Raw genomic sequence first — 27,103 nt, 5'->3', positions numbered from 1 at the left:
GTATTACTGTTATGCCTAAATTTATTAACTTATATTTAAATTTACATAAAATTATTATCACAAATGATTGTTTTACTAGCCACTACTATTATTTTGTCCACAACTGTACATATTATTTTTGTATTTTTGTTTGAATAGAACGCACTTATCGTTAGCAAAATTGTGTATATCTTTCAGCGCAATTTTTACTCATAAAAGAATGGCAAATCCTGCCGATGCCTGGAAGGCAAATCAAATACCTTTTGACTTTGTGCATAAGTATATAGCTATTTAATACGAATTTATCATACTAAAATTCTCCTTGCACCAAAAAACACTACCCCAACTGTAAATCATTAGGTCATACGCGGCAACGCTTAAGCTCGGTGAACAAAAAGAATAATCAGAAGTTATAATAAAAATCATTTTAAGATTGCAATTTACAATTACAATATGAATATTAAAGTCACAATAATATTTTTTTTATTTAAAACAGAATATATAAAATATTTGTATCTATAGATTATTGCTTAACTTGCGTTTGGCGAACGTTTAAAATACAAAATGTAAAATAAATAGTTAATTTTAAACACATCTTTAAGTTTAGTTTATTCTCATTTCATTCGAAAACTAAATATACTCGGAAAGCCATAATGTGTTGAAAATCGATTTACGTTGCAGTCTGCAGACTTCTAACTTTTACCTGAAAGCAGACAATGATATATAATGAAAATATTGAAACAGTTAAGTTTAGAGCTATTACAACAAAGATAATAAACTTACCTTCTCAGCCCTTAAAAACGTTTTTGTTTAAAATAGTCTGATCATCAGTTAGTGACAAATAACTCCAGATACTAAGTTTATCTACATTGAATAAATATAAATTTAATTTTATTATTTAAGCATAATTTAAAATATAAAAACAACAAAAACATTGCTTAATTATATTGCTACATTATCTTAACTAAGGAAACATCTTTAAAAAAAACTATATAAAAATAAAGTCATAATGCGTGCCTTTTTTTAAAAATAAAACTTCATATACAGTAACCTTAAATACTCTACCTGGTATACCAGTTTCTATCAATACGCTTGAGGGGCTAATAAACAATAAAAAAAAAATTGTTATTTCATTAAAAAAAATTATCTTTACTTTTAATTTTAAGTTAACAAATAAAATAGTATTTAAAAATGATATACTTATATGGCAGGTTGGAAATCAAACTGTGAAACCCACAGCAACTTAAGGGCAATGGTGAACCTTTTGCAAACCATAGGCCTAAGACACAAGTGCAGATCTGAAAAAGAATGAATCAAAGACAGAACACATCAATAAAAATATAATTTGATGAACTAAAATATAGTTTGCACATTGAACATAGTTTTCACCATGCAAACAAAAACATAGCACGATATAATATACTATGAAAATACCTTGAAAAAATATAAAGAAAGCCAAATAGTTGAATGAAATAAAATGGTTTAGTAAATAAGTATATAATTTTTTCAAACAGCAGACAGACTCCAGAACTTATATTTTGGATTTCTTTCAAAAACAAAATTGAAACAAATAACATTAAAATAATAAAATCTATCTTACTTTATTCACTGGTAACATTTAATATCACAATCAATTTAAATTCTCATTAACAATCTCATATACTAGAGGTTACAGTAAAAGGGAATGAAAATGAAAAACATGGAAACAGTAATATTTATTGCACAAATACTTTACTCCAGTGAGTTTAAAATATAAAATATTTTAAAATATATTAAATATTGTAAAATAAAGATAACAAATTTGTAAATAAAGATAACAACTTTGTAAATAAAGATTAAAAATTTGTAAATAAAGATTAAAAATTTGTAAATAAAGATAACAAATTTGTAAATAAAGATAACAAATTTGTAAATAAAGATAACAAATTTGTAAATAAAGATAACAAATTTGTAAATAAAGATGTTTATTTTATTTAAAAATGTCATTCATCTTCTGAACTAAAAAATGCCTCTTTATTTAATGGCATTGGAAAACTTGATGTAGGCATCAGTTTTTTCTTGGCCATTTTTTCCAAAAGCTCATTATTGAAACTTATATAAATTTACATAAATTGTTTTATTTACTAAAGCTAGTATATATTAAAAAATACATATAATATAAATCGCTGGACATTATAAAAAATAATTTGAAATCAGATGCTACTAAGTAAAAGTTAGGAAATAATTGGATATTTCAACAGGATCGAGATCCAAAACACACTGCTTATGTTGTAAAATCATGGTTGCTCTACAATATTCCAAAACAACTGCATTCTCCTCCCCAATCACCAGACTTTAACCAAATAGAGAATGTGTGGGATTATTTAGACAGATAACCAGGAAACAGAATAACAAATGTTAATATGCTAAAAAATATCTTACTAGAAGAATGGAATAAAATTCCGTCTTCTTTTACCAAAAAATTAGTGTCACTGATGAGCAGAAGATTAAAAGCTTGTGTAAATGCCAATAGATGCTCAACAAAATACTAAAGATTTTTTAACTTTTTATATTCTTGTTTTTTTTACAAGTTTTGTTTAGTGTAGGAAAACTTTTGTAACATATTATAAATTCAAAAATTAAGCTTTTTCAGTTTTACAAATAAATATTTATATTTACTTAAATATTTTTATTTAGTTAAATATTTTTATTTAGTTAAATATTTTTATTTAGTTAAATATTTTTATTTAGTTAAATATTTTTATTTAGTTGACTATTTTTTATTTCTTGTACGATATATTCTTCTTACTTTGATATAAAATTATTTTTTTGCATTTAAAATGGTTTTTATTAAGTGTTTTCTCTAAATTGTAAGGTGTATGAAAACTTTTGTGACTGACTGACTGTATATATATATATATATATATATATATAAATATAAATTAGTCTTTTTAATTTTGAGTCTTATAAATATATATTGAATCTATATCCATACTTTATATCAATATCTAAACTTAATATTATAAAGTATTGTTATAAGTATAGTTATAAGTATAGCTATAAGATTATAAGAATGTTAAAATCATAACTTTTAATATTTATAAGCAATCATTATAGCTATATTTTATAATATAAAGTATAGATATAGATTCAATATAAATTTATATATATAATTTATATTTTAAGACTAAAAACTAATTTGATTTTTTTTTACATCTTATTTATTTAATACTTACTGTTTTACTTAGTATATAATTTTATCCGAGTTATAAATATCAAGTAAAATACTGCTAAAAAATAAATGTAATAACAATTTTGAGCATATATTTATACACTAATAAGTTTTAGTCAGTGAATTTTTTATAAAACAGTCACAATTTAAACATCGATCAATCTAAGTCTCACCAAAAGCAGGCATTTCAATTGAAATGCCTGCTTTTGGTGTTATAACGACAGCTTACCGCTATCCAAAAGCCGACTCTAGATTTGTGTTGGCAAAACTGTAATGTGTCGCCATGTGTTTACCGAAGCTGGCATGCCGATTTAAAAACGTATCCACAACGAAGCGTTTTGCCGTTTTTCAGCCAAAGGCGGTTAGGCAACACAAAACGAGATAACGGTCCATCATCGGTTAGCCAGCAGCGGCAATCCGCATTAGGCATCACAGTGGGCCAGCAGCGGCATACCGGTGGCGGCTTTACGCATCACGGACCGCTGAAAGCATGTTTGCTGGGTAACGCTGTGTTACTTTATTTATAAACATAATCTTTAAGCTTTACTCAATGAATTCGTTTGACGAAAAGTGGGAGACAGCCGAAACACTTGGTGGACATGTCGCACGTACAGTTGCATGAAACGTAAAACAGTAGGCAGCGTTAAAGTTTAACACTGTTTTAATGACAACCAGAAACTCAGTTCTAACACTGATAAAATGATAATAGAAAGAAATAGTTCATTGAGTATGACACGTAAAAAATCCTTTTTTTTTTTTTTTTAAGTGTCATTGTTTCATCCAGAGGAGAGAGCCTTGAACAAATCGTTTTAATAGAATGAAGTTTTCATCTTATTTATTTTCACACATTTTTACGGACGTTAAGAATATAGAAATAGGAGGCTTATTAAACCAATCAAATTAAGTTTTATTAAACACAAAGTTTCATTGCATATTTTAATTTAAACGCGATAAAGATTGCTTTGCAGATTGATAAAATATGTCACGTGTAATTGGGGGGTTGTTTTTGATTTATGCTTTATATTTAGTTGTAAACCTTCAAGTATGTATTGTGAGTTGTGTTTGACCAATCAAAGTCCATCGCGTTGTTATCAACTAATCAAATGTTGCATTATATATGATTTACTTTGTTAACAAAACCTTTTAGATTTATAGATAAAGGTTAACAAAACCTTTTAGATTTATGGTACGTTTGTCATATCGTGCTGATTTAAGTCATTTTGTCAACAACACATTGTCAACAACTTGTTTGGACTTTTCACATATTTTCATTTGGTTTAAACTATTACGCTGAGAGCTTTCACTGATATACAAGTTTTTATGCTTTGACTACTCAAAATGATTACAGAAAACGAATATTGGGATATAATGGTGTCTTATAACTGGAGAACTGGTAAAGAATGCGCTAATTTTTATATAAAGTTTTGACTGAAAACAGTTTAAAGGTTTGGATTGATGAACAGAACATGGGCGGTGATTTAAAACAAGAAATGGCAGAAGCGTTAGCAAACTCCAAAGTTATTTTGTTGCTCATCTCAGAAGAATACAAGAACTCACATAACTGCGAAAGAGAATACACGCATGCAGATGAGTGCCGGAAAAAAATCATACCTATTCAAGTTGAAAACTACCTGCCTCCCCCTTCTTCCAAGTTAGCTCTTATTATATCAGGGAAGATATATTATCAACTTTATGAAAATAAGGAAGAAAATATGAAGAAAATACTAAATGAAATTAGGACTCATATCGGGAAAAGTTGCTCGATCGAAGGTACGTAAAAGTATTTTTATAAGAAACTTAAAAAATTCTCTTGTGAATTAACTTTTTCCATAACTGTTATTTAATTCCAACATTGTTTCTCCTGATCTGATAGAAACTCAGTTACTCAGTTTTGTATAGAACAGACCTTCTTTCAATATTGCTTAGGAGTTGAGTGGTGTAAGCGAGCGCGCTCACATACATGTTTGTTTTGTTTTTCTTTGTCGCTTCCAACTCTCCTCATTAGAGACAGTTTAATTTTGAAACGAAAGAATTTAGAACGGTAATAAAAGGAGAATATCATTTTGGTTTTATATCAAGGCGTATTGAGATAACATGTAACATGCAACAAAAGACAAGGTCTTTTGCAGATCAGGAGTTTTTTCCAATATTCTAACTAAAGCTTCTTATTTTACGACAACTTGTAATCTGCAGCTTCTTATTTCACGACACAATCCTGACTCAGACGACTTCAAAATACAAAAAGCACGTTAATTACGTCGTCCTGCTTACTTTTTCGTTCAACTAACTGCGTCTTCTTTTTTTAAACATGGCGAGAAATATATATTTTTTAAGTGGCAAAATATTTTTCTAATGGAAGATGCAGAAAAGTTTTTCTTTACACTCTCATCATCCACGTTTTCGACGATGTATAAAGTTTTTTCGTTTTCGAAATAGTGATGCATTTTTTTTATTTCAGATTAATCACGTGCATCTCCATTGATGCTTCTTTAGTAATCATACTTCTTATGACTCATACTCTTCGATCTCTACCAAAAATCGTACGGAATAAAATATAAAAAAGTAAAATGTTAAAAGATATTTACAAATTTCCTATAAAGTTTCTTTACTTCAAATAAAATTTATTGGGTAGTTTACTGAAAAAATCGTTTTGTCGGAAGTAAGAGCATCCTCGACTAATCTTTCTTTTATATTATCTTACATCGAAGAATGTAAGATATTATATGCGATTCTTAATAGTGGTTCTTGAGAAATTCTTAGACTTGCTCAAACATAAATTTTAGGAAATTGGGTAAGCAAGGAGATCTGTTTTCTATATTCAAGGAGATCATTTTTATGGGCAAAGCAGAAAAAGCTTTTTGTGGTTGTTTACAGATAAAGTTGTCAAACAGGTGTTATAAGTTGATTTTCCGCCATTATGTCAGTGCTGGTTAATCGATTTCCATAAAAATCAAACGCCGCTAAATTCACCAGTATTTAAAAAACTCTTGATCATTGCTAATACATAAAATAAAAACGCGTGAGCAGACAGGATACTCTCAAAAGAAACATTATTCCATTCACAGTGTAGTAGAAAACAAGGTGATTGTTAACAATTGATATTTACCTGGTCAGTGCGAGCATCTATTTTTGAAGAAAAATGAAGCTTCGAATGTTTTTGTATTTGAATCAAAAAAATGTTTTGCAATTTATGATAAAATCAATAAGAAACAGCAGGAGAATGCTTTTAATTGAAGTTATTTGAATTATTACACATGGCTAAAAGCATAGGCGTAGAACGCGCTGGGGCTTGGGGGCTCGAGCCCTATCCGGAAATTTGTCGCTGGGGCTTTGCCCCATCCGGGGAAATTCACCAAGCTTTCAAAAATATTTAAAAAATAAAAACCATAATATACTTTAACATTAACAAATACAACAATTTAAAAACGATTGTAATATTTCCGCAAATACCTATGGTTATTTTCAAAAGTTTATATTTTTTTTCGAATTTCAGAAATTTCACGCTTCTGATGAGTTTGAGACTTATTTGAGATTTGTAAAAACGTAGTAAAAAGCAAATTAACGGAACTACATAAACTAAAGAGTTAAACGTTCTTTTAGTATTTTTTTTCTTTGATAAATTTGGCAGTATTATTTGTATTAATTATTTAAAAGTTTTGAATTAAAAATCATTTGAATTAAAAAAAAACGTAAGTTTTTGAAGAAATTTTTTAATTGTTCAATGATACATTGAATTTTAAGTAATAAGTTGTACAATGTTGTAGAATGAAGAAGATTAGTGAATACTTTTCAAAAAAAGAAAATCAAATTGAAGCAGTTGGATTATTTTCTGAATCTCAAAATGCTAATAAATTCCAAGATAATACTCATGAAAGTTTATCATTTGTTCACTTAGATGATGCAACTGATTCAACCGCTGCACAGTGGGCTAATTTTCAAAAAAGCTGGCCAAAAGTCAAAAAAAAAAATCACTATTGTGATTTTATTATTTTGAAACTACATAAACAAAGCCCTGTTGCATTTAACTGTATAAGAAAAAATTGTATAAATTTTAAAGTTACCTAAATCTACGCAGTTAAACATCTGTTATTAAAAACACTTAATAGGCATTTTAAAAACAAAAAAACTAACTATGGACGATACTATTCAAGGTATTTATATAATATTTTAGTAAAATGTTTTATATTATTTCTCTAAATTTTATGCGAAAAGTGCGAACAAAAAAGTACAGAATAAAGTTTATTTATTTTCTTTAACCTATTTTTCAAGCATTGAAAAAGTAGTGAACCCGCGAGATTCCGCTTAGTTATAATTTGGATGTTGTTCATAAAAGTGTATTCTAAAGATTGATTAAAAGAAAAGGCACCTATTTTTGCCTATTACTTCATAAACTTATATTGTGTAGTGCTAGTCGTGTTTTTTAGCAAACAAAATGGCGGTGTTTTGTTTTCTTTACAAAATCAGTCAAATTGTATATAGATATAGTTATTATGTTTCTTGAGAAACTGATTTTGTTAAGTGCAATAAAACTACAAAAAAATTAGTAGCACAGATGGATTCGCTTTTTTGAATGTTTTTTGCATCTTGGGTATAAACTTGGAATAAAAAAATGGCAAGCACGTTCTGACATTGAAAAAAGTATAATATTACAACAAAAATTGTTAATCCAGAATGCTTTTAAGCTGCAGCTAGGGTTAATAGTTGATCGACCGAAACCAGGATGCGGTAATACAAATGACGGAAATACAGCTCGAAGATTTTTTAAAAACTCACAAGTGTCTGCTGATATTCTAGGAGTGGATTTAGAACTAATAAATCGGTTTCATGTAATTTTACAGGTATTATCTAGTGGCTTTCCAATAGACGCAGACAAACTCGATAACTATTCTACCGAAACTGCACTACTTTTTGTTGAAAAGTATCCTTGGTACAACATGCCTACAACAGTACACAAAGTACTTATTCATGGAGCCTTAATAACAAAAACAGCAATACTACCCATAGGACAACTAGCTGAGGATGCACAGGAATCAAGAAACAAAGACTTAAAAAAATATCGCGAAGATTTCTCCAAGAAAAATTCCAGAAAAAATACAATGCTTGACGTTTTTTGCAGACTACTTGTTTCGTCAGATCCTGCAATATCTTCACTTTTAAAATCTCATGCAAAAGTTAGCAGATCTTTGTCTCCTCAAGCTTTACAAATGTTATTACCTCCGGAGATTAACGAAAACTCTGAAACTCATTCGTCTGTGATTGAGTTTATCAACAATATTTCAACAATAAATGATTCAGATGACAGTGGTGATTTATTTTAAAGTAATATAAATGAAACAATTATGATAAGTGATGCAAATAAAAGTTTTCCTTGTTTTCCTTGAACAAATAAATAAGTAGAATAAATAATGAATTTTTCAATTTATTTTTTTTAACATTGCGGCATAATAATACAGTCATAATACATTATATATCGGTATTATATATAATGTTTATATATGTAATGTAAATAATACATTAGTATATTGAACTTAAATGTCGAATTAGAACTAATTGGTTAAATACGAAAGCCCAAAGGCATTTCTAATGATTAATGTTTTTAAAACACCGCCATTTTGGATCTACCATTATTGAATTTTGGTACACTTATGTCAAATTCAAAGTTGGGGATTCAAAAAAATGCTTTACAGAAATTTTCTATTAATTATAATCATTTTTTGACTTTTGGCCAGGTTTTTTGAAATTCCGCCCACTGTGCGCTGTTGTTAAGTCGCCGTCTTTTACAGAGGAGCCTAGACCTTGCTGTTCAAGACAGTCATCTTTTCCATCAAAAAAGGGAAGAAAACTTAAACAAAACTGGAATGAAAAACATAAATCCATTTTACATGATTGCGAGAAAGAAAAAGTTTCAAAGCTACCCAAATGAAAATGCCTTTACCTCGTAGTTCAAGAGTAAAAGATTTGTACAAAGCTTTTATTTTAAATGGATTTACTAATTGGAAGAAAGCGTAACAAATTTTTGGTTCTCAGGAGCGATCTGAACTCAATAGGGCGTCTGTTAGTATGATCGACTCAGCAACAATAGAATCGACATTTATCCAACAGCTTAATCATCACCAAAATAAAGAAATGATGGATAATCGTACGGCTTTATCAAAAATATTACAACACATCTTTATTTGGTAATTCCTAAATTTCGTTTAAGAAAAATTTAGATTAACTATCAATCATTAAATTTATTTACTAGATAAATAGATGTTTCTTCTAAATGTATTAGGGAACGCAAGGCCTTTTCATTCTTGGAAAGGTTAAAATTAATTCAAACTTTCGCATGCTACTCAAACTACGAGCAGACGATTCTCTGGAACTGAAGAAATGGTTGAACCGTCCTGAAAAGGAAAAGCGACTCTCGCCTGATATTGAAAACGAAATCCTACGAGGCTTTGCTCATGCAACGCTTTGTAAGCTATGCGAAAGTATAAGGGAATCACAATTCAATAGTTTGATCCGATGAAACAACGGATATGTCCACGAAAGAACAAGTTTCGATCTACATTCGGCGTGTTAATGGAAAATTTAAAATTGAGGAGCTTTTAATGGGATTTTAGCAAACCGAGAACATCAAAAGCTGTTTAATGGACGTTTTGTGTCGATTTAGCCTGTTGATCCAAAATTTTCGGGGCCAATGTTTTGACGGATTGTCTAATGTCTGGAAGTATCTATAGATTACAGACTTTAATGAGTGGGAACGAAGAGCGGGTTTTTTACGTGCACTGCCGCGCTCATAATCTCAACTTGGTAGCACAAGATTCTGTTGAAAATCAAACAGAGATCAGGAATATTATGAATTTAGTGCAATCATTCATCGTATTTACCCGTGGATCTCCAAAACGATTGGCATGTTTCAACAAATTTCGAAATGTAAAGAATGTAGAAAGCGGAACATCACTGCGGCCATTTTGCCACACTCGATGGATCCTTAGAAAACCGTCCATTATATCTATTACGAGTAACTATTCCGGCATTATCAACTGGTTAGAGGATTTTGAAAATCATTCTGATAATTCAGCCAAAAAGAAGTCAAAAGCAGCGGGTTATCTGGAATCTTTTTGTAAGTTTGACACATTTTTCAAATTGGAAATGTTGCACATGATCTTCACGTTAATCGAGGATGCTAATACAGCACTCCAAGGTATATACTGTTTTATTTCATAGTCTCTTTTTTTTAATATACTATTTTAGGCAAATTATTATGTTAAACGTTTATTGAAAATTATTTTAAGCATGCAGCTTAGTTTTTGCAAATCAAGAAATACCATTAACACGTTTAAGGAGGTGTTAAAAGAAGCCCGGGGTGACTCGCTTCAAAGTCTTATGGGATGTAGTCGTTGAGCATTTAGCAAATGTAGAAAAATTTCTCATTGGTCAGTGTTTGGAAGTTGGATTCGTTGAGGCTTTTTACAAAGATGACTTTGAGGATTATAGAAGGCTACAACTCCATCGCGACATATTTATGGATCATGCAAAGTTCAAGAATATTCAACTAATTTATTTTGAATCAGTTTTGAAAGATCTCGTAGACCATGATGGTTTCCTTTCTCAACTAATTTCACTGATTCCCAAGTTTATGAAAATGGTAAAAATTTTACTATGTATGCTTGTCACCTCATGTACGTGTGAGCGCTCCTTTTCTTGTCTTCGTAGGCTAAAGACTTATTTGCGTTCTACAATGTCTCAGGAGCGATTGAATCATCTCGCTATTTTAAATTGCCATCGCGATATTGCCTACACTCTTGATCTTGATCATTTGATCGATGAGTTTATAATGCGTGCCTCCATACGCATCAACACATTTTACTTGAGAAAATAAATTACATTTTTATGCCTATTGAAAAAAATTTTTATTTCTTATTATAGATTTTCAACTCCTACAAAATAGTTTATGCCCCATCCGGGAAAACTAAAACTCTACGCCTATAGCTAAAAGACTGGACTCAATTAAAAAATAGAATAATTTGCCTTCAAGCAAGTTGCACGATTTTAACCCTTGACATTGTTTAAAGTTTAGCTTAACTAAAAAAATTTCATGAAAGTCAGTTTTATAGAGTTTAGTAAAATAAATTTTATATTAATTTTTTAGCAGCAAAATAAAATGAGTTATCTTTTTGTTTTGATTACTGATAAAAGTTAAAAGTTATCCATTACACATACATGTTTTACATCTACATAAAAAAAACGTAAAAATCTATGAGTATCCTTCAATTTTTATTAAATGTGCTTGTTTAGATAAATCGTTTGGAGATGAAACAGAAAATGCCGAGAAGCCTCGTGAAGATGTCAAAGTTGGTAAGCTGTTAGCTATGTGCTTAGGTTTTCGTTAATATGCACATTCCTATTGTATGAATTATGTTTAAATCATTTTTAACATAACAATCAGATAATGAAAAGAGACATTGTTAATACTAAAGGGTATTAGCTTTAATAAAAGGAGATTTGATAAAACTGATGAGTCAATTGGCATGATAGAACTTCGTTCTTCACTTTGCTTTTTGAAGGTTGATGTTGTTTTAGCTTATTATTTAGATTTATTATTTTCAGCTTATCATTATTAAGACCATTATTATCATAAATAATATTGTTATTTTTATTATCATTAAATTTTTCAAATCCATAAAATCCGAGTAAAATTTTTTAAAGAAGTTAATTTGTCGAAAATTTTTTATTTTTAAAGAAATTAGGGAATTTCCTGGTTTTAAATTCACACCTTTTAAGTTTATACCTACTCGTTATATACATTTCTTTACCTTATTTTGTTAATCATTTACAAATTTTCATCCTAATTAAAATGTAAAAACAAAGTTATTTGTACATTTTTAGGGATATTACATTAAAAGGCAAATTAAAGGCATTATAACCTTTACTTTAGTTTTCAATATTAATAATTTAAAAATATAATGTAAAAACTAAACATGCGACATGACAAAAATTTTTCTGCCTCGATTTACTTGCGGACCATAAATTTCTTCAAATGGATATTTTTTTCAACCTTTTTTAAACACTGTTTTCAGAAACGCGATTTTGAATTCTTATGATTTACAGCGATTGCTTCTCAAATTAAACTTTAAATATTCCACTGGGAGAATTTTACGTGTCAAACACTTTTGTTAAAAAACCATAAGAATTTTAAATATGGTTTTTAACTGCAGTTGAAACTGCTGAAAAACTACTTTAGAGACATCACCATTGCATCATCATTAGAAAACATTCCCATTACAAAACATCAAAAAACATCACCATTAGAAAACATCAGAAAACAAATCACCATTAGAAAACATCACAAATTGCATCACCATTAGAAAACAAGCGCATCAAAAATGACGTTTAGCAGTTAATGATCTTTTTTACTAAAAACTCGGCGTTAAACTTGAGTCATGTGCAACGTTTTTTTACAAAATCGTCGTCCTAATCCTCTCTTAAGTCTCTTGTATTTCATTTTGTTTTTTTCTATCAAAAACTAAAATACAGCGAACAGCAAAATGCTGACCGTTCCAAAATAATTTCTAAACAATCCTCAATAAAACTTTTTGCGTGATAAGAATTAAAATGCTTTTGTATTTTAGAATTACCATCCCGACATTCCGTTTTCGGACTCCTTTCTGCGACAAAAGCCTTCTGTTCACGTGATGATGAACTTAATCAAATTCATAAATACGTGGGTCAAAAAAACGATTCGGGTAAATCAATCACGGTTTTAACTGGAATGTCTGGAATAGGAAAGACTCAGCTCGCTAGAAAGTATGCTGCAATTTACAACGACCACTTTGAACGTATTGTGTGGGTGGATTCAGCATTTGACAAAATACAAGTTTCTGTGACTAATCTCTGTCTCCAACTAGGATTAACCGTAAAAGATTTTCAAGGCGATCTATTCGATATTGAAATGGTTAGTAGAAAAATACATGACTTTTTCGAAAATGAAAAAACGTTATATATCTTCGACAACGTGGATGATGAGAGTGTAAAGATATTTGAAAAGTATGTGTAAAATAAAAAAAAGGCATTTACTTTGGTGACATCCCAATTGAAGTCTTGGTCTGCCGATGTTAATCAAGTACAAATTCATTCTTTTTCGCCTCAAGATGCTTTTCTTTTCGCAAAACGTAGCATTAAACAAATGTTAACAAACGATGACGAAACACTAAAAGAAATAACCAAAGTGCTTCAATATCATCCACTCGCTATTAATCAAGCCATTCTTTATACAAACAACAACAACGTTTCTTTGCAGGAATATTTAGATCTTTTTCGATCGCATCCCTTCGAAATGCTCGAGGAAAGCATCCCAACCGAAGCGCAAGCAAAGTCTGTCATAACGTCAATTAACTTAGTATTAAATAAAATAGAAACATCGAATGAAAAATCACTCGAACTTTTAAACCATTTATCATATTGTGATGGTCAACACATTACAAAAAAGTTTATTCACAGTATTTCAAAACACCTGCAAATAAACGAAGAGCTTTTGATAAATAGAGCAATAAGATTATTAGTCAGTTATTCGTTGCTTGATCGTTTCGACGATGACAAAGACATTTACACGATACACGAAATGACACAGTTAACATGTAAATGTTATCAAAAACGCAAAGAAACCACGGAAATATGCCAAAAAAACATCGTCGACTTTTTGAGATTGCAATTGGAAGGCGTCAGAGAACACCTCGACGATGGGAAGCACTTCTACAACCATTTTATCCACATGTTTCATATTAACGAATCGAAAATGTGTGAGGGGTTCCATCTACAAAGTGAGAAAATCCGACGTTTTCTATCAAATAAAGGTATTTTCAAGAAGCAATTAACATACTTAACACCATTCAAAAGTATAACACAACATGTTATGGAGCTGAGAACGAAATAGTTTTAGATACGAAAAACAATGTAGCACTCTGTTTGAATGATATGGGAAAATATAATGAAGCTTTAGAAATTTATTATCAAGTTGAAAAAATACAAACGGATATTTTAGGTATCAATCATCCATCAACATTGGATACAAAAAATAATATAGCACTCTGTATCTATCGAATGGGAAAATATAAAGAGGCTTTAGAAATTTATTATCAAGTTGATAAAACACAAACGGATATTTTAGGTATCAATCATCCATCAACATTGACTACAAAAAATAATATAGCACTCTGTTTGAATGATATGGGAAAATATAATGAAGCTTTAGAAATTTATTATCAAGTTGAAAAAATACAAACGGATATTTTAGGTATCAATCATCCATCAACATTGGATACAAAAAATAATATAGCACTCTGTATCTATCGAATGGGAAAATATAAAGAGGCTTTAGAAATTTATTATCAAGTTGATAAAACACAAACGGATATTTTAGGTATCAATCATCCATCAACATTGACTACAAAAAATAATATAGCAATCTGTTTGAGTGATATGGGAAAATATAATGAAGCTTTAGAAATTTATTATCAAGTTGAAAAAATAAAAACGGATATTTTAGGTATCAATCATCCATCAACATTGAATACAAAAAATAATATAGCAGCCTGTTTGAGTGGAATGGGAAAATATAATAAAGCTTTAGAAATTTATTATCAAGTTGATAAAATACGAACGGATATTTTAGGTATCAATCATCCATCAACATTGAATACAAAAAATAATATAGCAATCTGTTTGAAAAATATGAAAAGAATTGAAGTGGAAAGTTTGAAATGGGTAGAAATCGAATGTTTGAAACGGAGAGAAATGGAAAATCGAAGTTTTCAACTATTTTAATCATTTTTCTAAATGCCGATTTGAAATGAAATTTTATTTATTTAATTGACTTATTTAAGTTAATTTATTAGAAATTTGTAAATAGATTTTTATGATTTTTACATATTTTTTTATCGGAAGTTTTTTTATCCAATGTACGATAAAAAAAGTTTGAAGATGATAGAATGTGTAACAAAGTAAAATTATAATGGAGGAATTCATAAGTAAAAATGACTTTATATTGAGTTAATAAATGAAGTTTGCAAATGAATGAAAATTCGTTCGAAAGAGTTTCAAATTAATAATAGTTTTTTTAAAGCCGGAAAATTAGAAACGTGAAGTTTCAAACCCTTGGGAGAAGTTTTAAATAAATTTCGAATGATGTTTTATGTAAAAGTAAAATATAAAATTAAAAGTTCGATAGTTTTTTTATAACTTTGTTGAACTATTAAATTTTTTGAACAATGAAAATGTCGTAACATTTAAATCAATTATATTAATGTCATAACTAATTACGATTAATTATTTTTCTCATAATTAAACTTGACGTCAAATAAGTATGAGGCAGACAAAATTGATTGCTCTTTAAGTCAGAAGTGAGCGTATGCAAGCGTCAATATCAGAATTAACGGAAAAAAAACGCCTGAAAAAAATGTACGCGCCATGTGAAAATTAAATCAGATAACTATCATTTTACAAAACATTCAAGCATATCCACATCCGTAGGCACAATATCATTAAAAACCCAAAACCCTTCACAAAAGCCTTACAATTAAAAAATGTGAAAAATATATTCGAAAAAACAATAATCGTCACATAAATGTATCAGTCGGATCACTAGTTTAGGTTTAATAGAGAGAATTTCACTTGAATGAAAGAAGTTATATATTATATAACATATGAAGACATTCTCAAAAATTATTCCATAAATACAAAAGCGCTTATCTTCAATTCAAACTTAAAGGAAAAAATTAAAAAAAACGAAATTAAAAGAAAATAAAAAAGAAGTGCATAAAATATGAGTTGCTAAATTAAATACAAAATTTTAATGAAGATAATAGGAAAAGAAGTTTAAAAACAAAATATATAGAAGATATGAAAAGAGGATTTTTTTAAAAATAAATTTATAAAAGAATTTATAGAAAAAGTTTAAAAAACACACTAAAAAAAAACAATTTTTTAGAAGAAACGTTCATAAGAAATACTGCTCAGAAAAAAAATTTACCAGAAATTTAAATTAGTGGTATTAACTTGGTAAAATTTAAAGTGGTATTAGCTTGAGTTAAAGTGGTATTAGCTTGATAGAAATTAGTATAAATTAGCATTAATTATTTTAAGTATAAATTAGCAGTTTAAATAAAAATTTATTAAACGATAATTTAAATCAGAACTCAAAGAAGTTTAAATTAGAAACTTAAAATGGAAGTATAAAAAATGAATTTAAATATGAAATTTAAAGAAGCACTTGATAGAAAAAGTCAATAGAAATAAGTTGTAGCAGATACTTAAAGAAGAAATATAAATTAGAAATTTCAATTTGAAATTTCAATTTGAAATTTTAATTAGAAATTTAATTTAGAAATTTAATTTAGAGATTTAATTTAGAAATTTAATTTAGAGATTTAATTTAGAAATTTAATTTAGAAATTTAACTTTGAAATTTAATTTAGGAATATAAACAGAAAACTCAAAGAAGAAGTTTTATTTAGAAATCTAAAAAAGTAAAAATAATTAGAAGTTTAAATAAGTTTTGTAATAGTAAGTTTAAATAAGGTAAAAATCTAAGATTGATGTTTACGTGAAAAAAAAAAGATAAAAGTGAAAGTTAAAGAAGCGCTTGATAGAAGAGGTCACAAGAAATAAGTTATAGAAGATATTTAAAGAAGAAATGTAAATTAGAAATTTCGACTTGAAATTTCAAGTAAAATTTCAACAAGAAAGTTTAGTTAGAAATTTTAATTAGAAATTTAATTTCGAAATTTAATTTAGAAGTTTAATTTCGAAATATTATTTCGAAATTTAATTTCAAAACTTATTTTAGAAACTTAATTAAAAAACTTATTTTAGAAATTTCACTTAGAAATCTTATTTAGAAAATTTAACTTAGAAACAAAGTTAAGAAATTTAATTTAGAATTTTAATTTAGAAATTTAATTTAAAAATTTAATTTTAGTAAACCAGAAATCAAAGAAGAAATTTAAATTAGAATATCAAACTAGAAACTTAAGCTTGAAACTTGATTAAGAAATTTATATAAGAGGATTAAACTAAAATTTTGAATTAAACGTATTTTATAATATTTAACTTAGAGAATTAAAAACTTGTGTAAGAAATTATAATAGAAACTCAATCAAGAAAGTTAAACTAGAAATATTAAGTAGAATGTTACATTAGAAAACTAAATTAGATATAATATCGTGAGATTTGAAAATCAGAAAGTTAAATTTAAACATTAAAATTAGAATCTTAAGTTAGATATTTAAATAATTATCTTTAATTTGAAAATAAGTTAGAATTTCAAACTACAATTTTAAACTAGAAATTTTAGTAATGCATTTTTAAATAAGGCATTTTTCAAATTTTAACATAAAATATATTTTTAAATTTAATATTAGAAATGTAAATAATGATTTTTACTTAGAAATTTACATCAAAAAGTCGAATTATGAGTTTAAATTATAAATTTAAATTAGAACATCAAATTTAACATTTTAACAATAAGTTTGGAATGAAAATGTTAACTATTCGCTAAATAATTATAATAGAAACTTAAATCAGATATTTACTAAATTAAAAAAAAAAGATAATAAACTGAAAGTTTAACTTACAAATTCATGTTAGAAATATATATTAGAAGTAAAAACTGTAATATTAAATTAGAAACTTAAATTTCAACAAGATCCCCTCCCCTCCTCTTTGGATATGGCTTCTAAAAACAATTCTTTATTGTTTTACATTTTACTTGATCAAAATATCGACAGAGTTCAAACTTCTTCAAAAAAGATTTTCTCGTTTAAGAGTGACGACCATTTAAAGTTACTAAAAGGGCTAGAAAAGGGAGGTGGGTGGGAACTTTAAAGTTTGAATGGTCAACTTCAAAAGCCGTTGAAATATTTTGATCTAGGGTAGAGCGGGGCAAGTTGAGCATAGTGACAAGTTTGGCTACTAAAATATCTCAAAAACTACGCATCAAATGACAAAACATCTTAAGGATGAAAGATAGGTATATATAATGGTACTACAATGCGCATCAATTGGTTTTTGGACCGCGGTCAAATGGGATGCACGGGTACTTTTTGGATTTTTTTTTTTTCAAAATTGTAAAAAAAAAATTTTTTGCTATTATTTTCTTAGATTCTTAAAAAAACATTTATCTGGCATCACTTAAGTGTTGATATTTTACCCACTTCTTTGACTTTCGATAATACTTAGCCATTTTTCTCTAAGTATTGCCGCCCTTTTTATAACCTATCTTTTGTATTACCTAGTCTAGCCAAGGTAAGTTGAGCAGATTTGAAAAAAATTAATAAAACGGCATTATCGGATACGGAGAAACAAATTTCGTTGGGTAAACATTTTAAGGTCCAAAAACACTTTTAAATTAATCATTATTAAATACTCTTAACAATTTAAAATAATATCTGAAATCCTTTTTTTAAAAAAAATGAGTGATTAAAAACTATTAAATTGTTGCTTCTTTTAAAAACATTTTTACTTAAATATTACTAAATTAATAAAATATGTCAAAAGTTCATAAATAAAAGTTTTAATTTTATCTTGAATTCAGTTTTATTTGTTTTCTATGTTTATTATGATGGTACTGTATATCTTATATATAGAGTTATATTATAAATTATTCCACTTACTATTGGTATATAACTGTAATATGCGTGTGTATATTACACAAACACATAATTGTGTGTTTAAAAAGCTGTAGCTATACAAACAGACGCAAACACTCTCTCTCTTTCTCTTTCTCATGCTCTCTCTCTCTCTCTCACACACACACACACACGCACACAAGCACACACACACGCAGATATATATATATATATATATATATATTAGGGTAGGTCATTATGACGTTAATGTTAAGTTGGGGCTGTGAAACATTATTAAAATGTTGCATTACAGCAGTGGCGGAACTTCAAAATTTGGGCCCCCCCGCAAAAGAATGTTTTTTTTAAAAAAATAAAGCTTCACATATTAAATAGATATTTATTTCATATATCATATTTAAAAACAAAAAATTAAATAAAGATAAAGATAACTTCAAAACGAAACTAAAACTTAACCGAACTTAAATAGTGAAAACTTTTCTCCTTGATTTCATATTGGCAAAATCGGTAATGATGTTTTTCATTTCCATTTTTCCAGCCGCTTTTGCCTCAATAGAAACTATTGCAAGGTCGCTTAAAAGTTCTTTACCAATGGTATTTCGTAAATCACTTTTTATTATTTTAAGTTTCGAAAAAGAACGTTCAGCTGATGCAACAGTAACAGGTAATGTAAGAAACAATAACAATGCTGTTATCACTTGTGGAACGCTTGCAGCTATAGTTGACAATTTTACTATTAAAAGGTCAGCCAATTCACGTATAGATGATATTTTTGATATTTCATCGTGTAGCATTGACTTTACCATAACCATTTGCAGCGGAAATTCAGTTGTTATATCTTCACTATATTTTCTCTGAATGGCTTCTGCACAGCTTATGATCTCACGTTCTTTCATTACCATTAATTTATTTGGATGGATGCAGGAAAATAATTGTACCACTTCTTGCATTCCTTTAAATCTATTGTCGAGTTGGTTGATAACGACGTCCAAAATTTTTATAAAAATATTGATGCGAAAAATTTCCTCACTACTATCAAAACGGTGATCTGTAGATAATTCGTCAAAATGCCTTTTCACAATTTTTCTTCTTTTTTGAAAAAATATTGCAGGAATCTGCCACGTAGTCGCTATTTCTACCACTTCAAGTTTTGCTGAATCAAACATCCTTCTATATTGTTTTAAAAATGCTGGCATTTTCTAGAGAACCTGAAGCTGCCGTAAGATCTAAATTTTTAGTTTGCAGCAATTTTGATGGTATATGTACCTCATTAAGGATTTTAGACAAAAGCACGCATAAAAAAACAAATTCGAAACTGCTCATATTTTTTTGTATTCGTACTGCTTCTTCGCGTTCTTCACGTTTTGTACTTGTATTGATATCTCGGAAAGAGCTTTCATTATATCAAGAAAGCGAATTTTAACGGCGAAAAGAGAAGTATATCGTCCTGCCCATCGCGTTGGATTTAACCTTTTTAATGTTATTTGTGATTCTCCTGTATATTTGGATAGTAGATCCCACCTGTTTATGCTATTTCCGAAAAATGAATACACATCTTCTAGCATTACAAAAAATGAAGCAACTTCAACACAACATTTAACCGCATCGTTAATAACAAGATTTAAATTATGAGCTGCGCTATGCATATACATAGCATTGGGTTGATTTTTCTTAAAAAGGGCCAGAACCCCACTGTATATCCCACTCATGACGTTCGCACCATCATAACCTTGACCCCTGCAGTTACTTAACTTTATATGATGTTTTTCTAACAGATTTAAAATTTCTTCATGTAGTCCAGCAGCAGTGTGGTTATATATTTCCGTAAATCCCAAGAAAACTTCTTTAATTTCAATTTATGTGGCTTCATCTTTTTCATTTTTAATAATTTTTACGTATCTAAATACTTGACTGAGCTGATCTCTTTTAGTAATATCTTGTGTTGTATCCATTATAATTGAATAAAAAGGTGAACTATTAATATCAGCAGTAAGAGTGGCTTTTAAATGTGTTGCAAGGCAATCTATGATTTCATTTTGAATTTGATGGCTTAAATATTTTATCGATCCATTTGGCATACTCAAAACTTGCTTCATAACATTATCATATTTAGCTAAAAGTTGAACTTTGGTTAAAAAATTACCATTATATTCATTGTCAAATGATTCACGATGACCACGAAAAGCCAAAGAATTTTTACAAAGTGCTAATGTTATATTTACTATCCGCTCTAAGACTTGCACTCAAAAATTTGATTGGTATCGTATTTGTTCTTCTATATTTTTATCAATTGTTTCATTATGTCGCCATTTTTCATAAATGCAACAAGCAAATATATGTTGTTGACTATTTTCGTGAATTTAATTTTTTTAGAAAGACCACGCCAATCTCTGACACCATGCTCACGCCAGTTATCCTTTGCTTTTCGTTCTTCTGAGAAAAGCCAACAAGGCTCACAATAAACGGCATCAAGTTTTGGGGAATAGCAAAGCCACATTCTTTCTATAGATCCATATTTTGTGGTAGTTTTAAAATATTTCTTGGAAAACCTACGGTTTTCTTGCAAGGGGTCGCGTATAAAAGGACCTTTTGGCCGACGCGATTCCGATAATACAATTATTTTCTTAATATCTTTTGTTAGTATTTTACCATGAAAATTTGCAATGTCAGTAGAAAATAATTCACTTGATTTTTCTAAATTAATTTGTTCAATGGCGTCATTCGTATCAGAGTTTGAATCTTCCTGGTCTTCATTTCGGTGGTTTCTCGGAGACCTATTCACATCTTCTTCGTTCACATTTTTATTACCAGTAGCAATGTTTTCTTCGATATCATCATGTTCTACTGACTGATTTATACATACCACTTCCGCAGAGTTTTGGCTTTCCACTTCCGTTTCCGCTCGCTTTTCGATTGGTTTCAAAAACGTTGTTAGCTTCGGCAATTTAGCTAAAGTAGCTTTTGTTTCTTTTAACTTTCTTCTTTTTGCTGCACCGCTTGTACTACTTAATTTCTTTTCCATTATTATGAGTCAAAATCTAAATTATTACAAATTTATAAATTCAGTACCTGTTGTAAAATTTTTAATTATTACAAATTTATTAATTACCTTTTATTAAATATATCAGTGAAGTATTAAACTCTCGTGCAACAATACTTTATTATTCGTAACACGATTAAATAAATTGGAGACTAGTAATTCAGATAAAATAAGAAATGAAAAGTTAACTTAATACAACGGAAGATTTAATATAAAATTGAAAATGAGAACATACATTTAAAAGTTAATTTGTATATGCAACAAGGATTATAGAATCATTATCCTTGATATGCAACGACATAACAAATAATATTGTTTATATTTTAAAAATATTGAATATGCAACTAAGAACTTATAAATTGAAGAACTTCTTACAGTTTAAAAAAAATTTATACACAACAAATTATTACTTTTACCGAATTCAGTCTAATTGTCTAATTCATACACAAACACAACATAACTGTATAAAAATTAACTATACAATAACATCTGGCAGTTCGCAGCTGATAATCGTACTTTATCTCTCAATTGCGTATGCAATTTTAAAAAGGTTAAAACTTTTCGTTTAAATGTAAACTACGCACTCCAATACAAAAATAAATTTTTGAACAATATATTTTAATACGATGGATGACATTTTTTTTATCCAAGCTTTATATTTTAGGGCCCACTATACCTGCGGAAAAGAGTTTTATAGTATAAATATTATTGAGAGTGTAATTTTTTTTATATGAGGGCCCCCTATAGCTGGTAGGCCCCCCCGCAACACAGGGTCCTGCGTCCAGTAGTTCCGCCATTGCATTACAGTCTACTTATGAAAAAAACTCCTTTTGAAATAAAATGGAAGCGTTTCTTAGATTCGCAACTTTGGGAATTAAAATTTCTGTATTGTCGTATAATGTAAATGCACGTGGTTTAATGCTCTACTTCATTACTCGACATCTTGTTACATTAAATTTAAAAATGCAAGCAGTTGTTAAAGGAGAAATAGTCAGAGTGTAGTAGGCAACACATATCAGCAGTTTGTTTCAGTTATTTGCTATTTGTTATGGCTCAAGAAGTCAGATTTAGAGTCAGTTTTCTGTAATTTTTCGAGATTTGTGACACTGCAAAATCATTCCATGTGGTGATTTGTGCCCGAAAACTTTCATAGTTGTAGCTGATATATCTTTAATAGAACGTTCAACTGCCTGAGAATGGCATGGAATACCACTCAAGACATCAACGTGGAACTGGAAATGTTCAAGATCAGAATTAGAAACAGTTAATAAAAGCGGTGGTGGTGTTCCGATAGCAACAGACCAGTCGATCATTTTTATGAATGACGAAGCTTCCGGATCAAGCTTGATGCTTGATTTATCAAAGACACGTATCTTATTACTTTGTGATGTAGCTCTTGCGTCAAATATTTTGTCACACAAAAACTGACGAATTGATACATTTTCATCAGTAACTCCTCCAAGAAGAATGTTCTCAGGATGAGCAAAATAGCAGTTATTTTGCAACACTGGTTCAAGAACTTTCCACTCTTCTTTCCCTAGCTCATAGCACTGCTTCATAAAATAAAAGAAGTTTCTTGCTCCGTCAAGGTAGGAAGAATGACGCTTTATATTGAACCACGATGGCGCATAAACATTTACGATGAATCTTGTAATTCTTTGCAGTGGTTTTGAAGGATTTTCCTTAGACATATACAAACGTAAAATACAATTGGCCTTTGTTAGCCACCTTGCATGGTTCAGATTTCCTGGCATAGCAGTCTGGAGGATTAATATTTGATAACAAGCAGTGTATCCCTGCTGAACAGCTAAGCAAGCTTTTAAAAGGTATATCTGATCAGAGCTTAAATCTTTCTTGACATCAACACTTACATCCTCAACTTTTCCAGGTATATGTTTAAAGTTCACAATATTTAAATCTTTTGGATCAAAATCTAGTGCAATGTCTATTTTACCTGTTGAAGTAGCTGGACTTGTTGAACGTCCACCATCCACAACGGAGAAATATTTTCGAAAAGGTAGTTCATTTGCATGTAACAAGCAGACCAACCATTGCAATATTCTCCCAAGACCTTCTAATTTTCTGATAACTCCATTGTGTTGACCTGTGTTATTCACAGAACCATCGCAAACAACTGCTGCTAAAGTGTCTGATGATTTGATGTTATTGATGCTCAATAATATCTCTTGTGCAATACCAACAGCTTTACTACTTGTGGTGTGACATGATTGACATATCTGTTTTGCGGAAATGACACTATCACATAATGTTCTTCTTTGAAATTTCGTCGAACGCCACTTATTTTAACGGAAGTGTTATCCTGCTTCCCATCAAATCCAATGCAAAGTACTTTTTGGACTTCAGCAGCATGCTTTTTAACTTCTTTTTTCCTCCACATATTTCTCTGACGACGAAGTTTTGCTGGATCAATAGCATTCTCTGGTGTTATAAGATCTAAATCTTTTAGTACAGCATTTGCTATTAGGCAAGCATCCCTGTTACTGATTTTACACCTATCCATGGCCTTACACAACTCAGGATATTGTCTAGTGTTGTAAACCTTGATCACTTCATCTCTTGACATCTCATTATCACTTGACATCACTTCATAACTTGACATCACTTTATCATCTGACATCTCCATTGGCAAAAATTCTTCATCTGACTTTGACTGTTCATTATCACTGCAATTTGTTTCATTTGGATCAATTTCTTTATCAAACTTAATTTTCTTATCTGTAATCGGTAAATTGCATGTTTTACTTCCTCTTTTTTCTCTCTTCTGCAGCTTGTTTGTTTCTTCCTTCTCTACTTTTCCTATTACCATCTTCCGTACCGTTTTTTGATCTATTCAGAATTCCCATTCAAGTGTTGGAATTTTTTTTGGCAGTGGACATGAACAAGCTGCTGACCTTTCTCGAACACCATTATTAAAACACTTACTCAGACAAATATCGAATAGTTGGTCTAACATCTGTAAACTTGATTTAAATGTTGCAGAGGATTTCTTGTGATCAGAGTATTTACCAAGCTCATGTACTTTGTTAATTAGTCTCTTTATGCAAATAACTAAGCTGCTGACTGCAATGGTAGGAATACTTGCTTTGCTGTACAGTGCTTTAATTTCATTAGCTATGACTTGCTCTTTCAGTAACACTTGCGCAATTGTTATTTTTTAATAAATAGTCATATGCTTTGAAAACATCAGCAGAAGTTGGCTTGATTTGTTTGGAATGGTCTAGGTTGTCCAAGTATACCTTGTTCAGTTTCACTTCATGTTTTAACAGCAGCGATTTTTATTTTCAATTTTAACTAATTAAGCTAAAACAAAAAAACAAACGACGTAAATATATATCTTATAATGAAGTGCAGGATCATGTTATCGGAAGTCAACAAACAACACTAACAGCTTTTTGTCTTATTTTTTGTATACTATTATTATAATATTATTAACATGAATCATCAAAAAATCTAAATCTTTATGCTTTTATCCTGGAATTATACGACTGTTGTAAAATAGCATCATTTTGACCTAATATAGTAAAATTCAAAGTAAAGTTGGCAAAACTAAATCAAATTTTTATTACATTTCTTTTACATATAATTATTAGAGACAACAAAATGCAACTTTATTTGCATGTTTGATAAAAAAAAAAAAATTTGACCCACCCTAATATATATATATATTATAAAAGAAAAACATCAAATGGTGCTTTTACAAGTCAGTAGCTCAGTGATGCAGCAAGGTCTGTTTTGGAGGAAAAAAAAAAGCGTAAGTGCAGCTGCTAAAGAATTCAACATCAAGAGAGCAAAATTAACAAGATACATTTCAAAACTAAGTTCTGGTCGTTGCCCATCCATTTGTTATTCAAAAACCTAGATTGATTTTTTCCCAAGAGCAAGAAAGCTCCTTAAAAAATTAGTTATTGCAATTGGCATCTATATTTTATGGATTTACTCCTAAAGATGTACGTTGTTTTGCCTACGAGTGTGCTGTACAATACAAAATAAAAAAACCAGAATCTTGGACTGAAAATAAGGTGTCTGGTAAAGAGTAGATGACTAGTTTTTTAAAAAGAAACCCTAAATTATCTTATAGGAAAGCAGAAGCAACTGTCCTTGGTAGAGCAAAATCATTTAATACTAAAAATGTAAAAGTGTTTTATGATAAATTAGGTAAAGTTATGGATTTATACAAATTCAGTGCTTCACAAATATGGAACGTTGATGAAACTGGTGTACCTACAGTGGTAAGATCTAGTAAAATTGTGGCTGCAAAGGGCAGACGAAATGTTGGCGCTATGACATTCTGAGGAAAGAGGCACTAATGTCACAGTGGTGACTGTTGCATATGCCTCAGGAAATATAGTGCCACCAACGTGTGTCTCCTCGCAAAAGTTACAAAGATTATTTTGTTAACAATGGTCCACCGGACTGTATTGGGGTAGGTAATGGAAGTAGCTGGGTTACAGATATAGAATTCAATAAATTTATGTGACGTTTTATTAAACATGTGAAGCCTTCAAATGAATAGAAAGATCTGTTGATTTTGCTCTTTAAGTCAGAAGGGAACGTATGCAAGTGTCAATATATGCACGTACGCACGAACGTATGCAAGTAACATAAAAAAACGCGTGCAAAAAGTGTCATTTGAAAATTATATCAGATAACTATCATTTTACAAAATCATTTAAAAACTAAAACCCTTCACGAAAGCCTTTGATTTTTATTTGAAAGTGTTGATTTTTATGATACACCAAAAGTTTTCTCAGGTTCATTGCCATTAGCTATGACTTGAACTAAAATTACAAAAAGTTTCCATAAAATCTGGTATCTGCCCGTACAATTCAAACGTCTTTGCTGATGATGATTTCTTACCATCATTTGTCACAGAGCGTATAGAACCAGCAAAACTCTGAGCTATCACACGGAGCTTATTCTGAAGCACGTTTAACAATACCATCAGGTCAATCTGTCAAAGACTGTATCAATAAAGAGACGTTACTTATTCCTAAAACTCCTGAATCATTTTCTCCAGAATCTGTGCGACCTAATCCAAAGGCAGCCCTAAGAAAGATAAATTCAGCACTACGAAGAAAAAGAAAAGCTGCTATTCTAGCAGATACTCCAGAAGAAGATTTTTTAAATCAGCAACAAACTAAGAAACATAAAAAAGTTGAGAAACAAAAAAAATTATCTACCTGTAAATCCTTTGTAGATCATGGTAATAAACAGAGTGTTACGTAG

General features: G+C 29.5%; 1 protein-coding gene and 2 pseudogenes across 1 annotated transcript; 2 read left to right on the top strand and 1 right to left on the bottom strand.

The window, feature by feature from the left end:
* Positions 1 to 27,103, top strand: part of LOC145182606 (uncharacterized) — a 286,819-nt pseudogene extending 259,716 nt beyond the window's left edge.
* LOC149878008 (uncharacterized) lies at positions 4,553 to 15,265 on the top strand. Its single transcript, XM_090072435.1, has 3 exons — positions 4,553 to 4,960; positions 11,474 to 11,533; positions 12,808 to 15,265. The coding sequence occupies exons 1-3, from the start codon at positions 4,657 to 4,659 to the stop codon at positions 13,230 to 13,232; spliced, it is 789 nt and encodes a 262-aa protein (XP_089928561.1). The 5' UTR covers positions 4,553 to 4,656; the 3' UTR covers positions 13,233 to 15,265.
* LOC145202100 (zinc finger MYM-type protein 1-like) lies at positions 19,278 to 20,912 on the bottom strand (annotated as a pseudogene).

This window comes from Hydra viridissima, unplaced genomic scaffold (assembly GCF_058129835.1).
Source record: "Hydra viridissima isolate aposymbiotic clone 2 unplaced genomic scaffold, HvirCarnegie_v1 scaffold_15, whole genome shotgun sequence".
Classification (NCBI taxonomy): Eukaryota; Metazoa; Cnidaria; class Hydrozoa; order Anthoathecata; family Hydridae; genus Hydra; species Hydra viridissima.
Note: the sequence above shows the minus strand (reverse complement) of the source record. Positions and strands in the feature narration are given on the sequence as shown.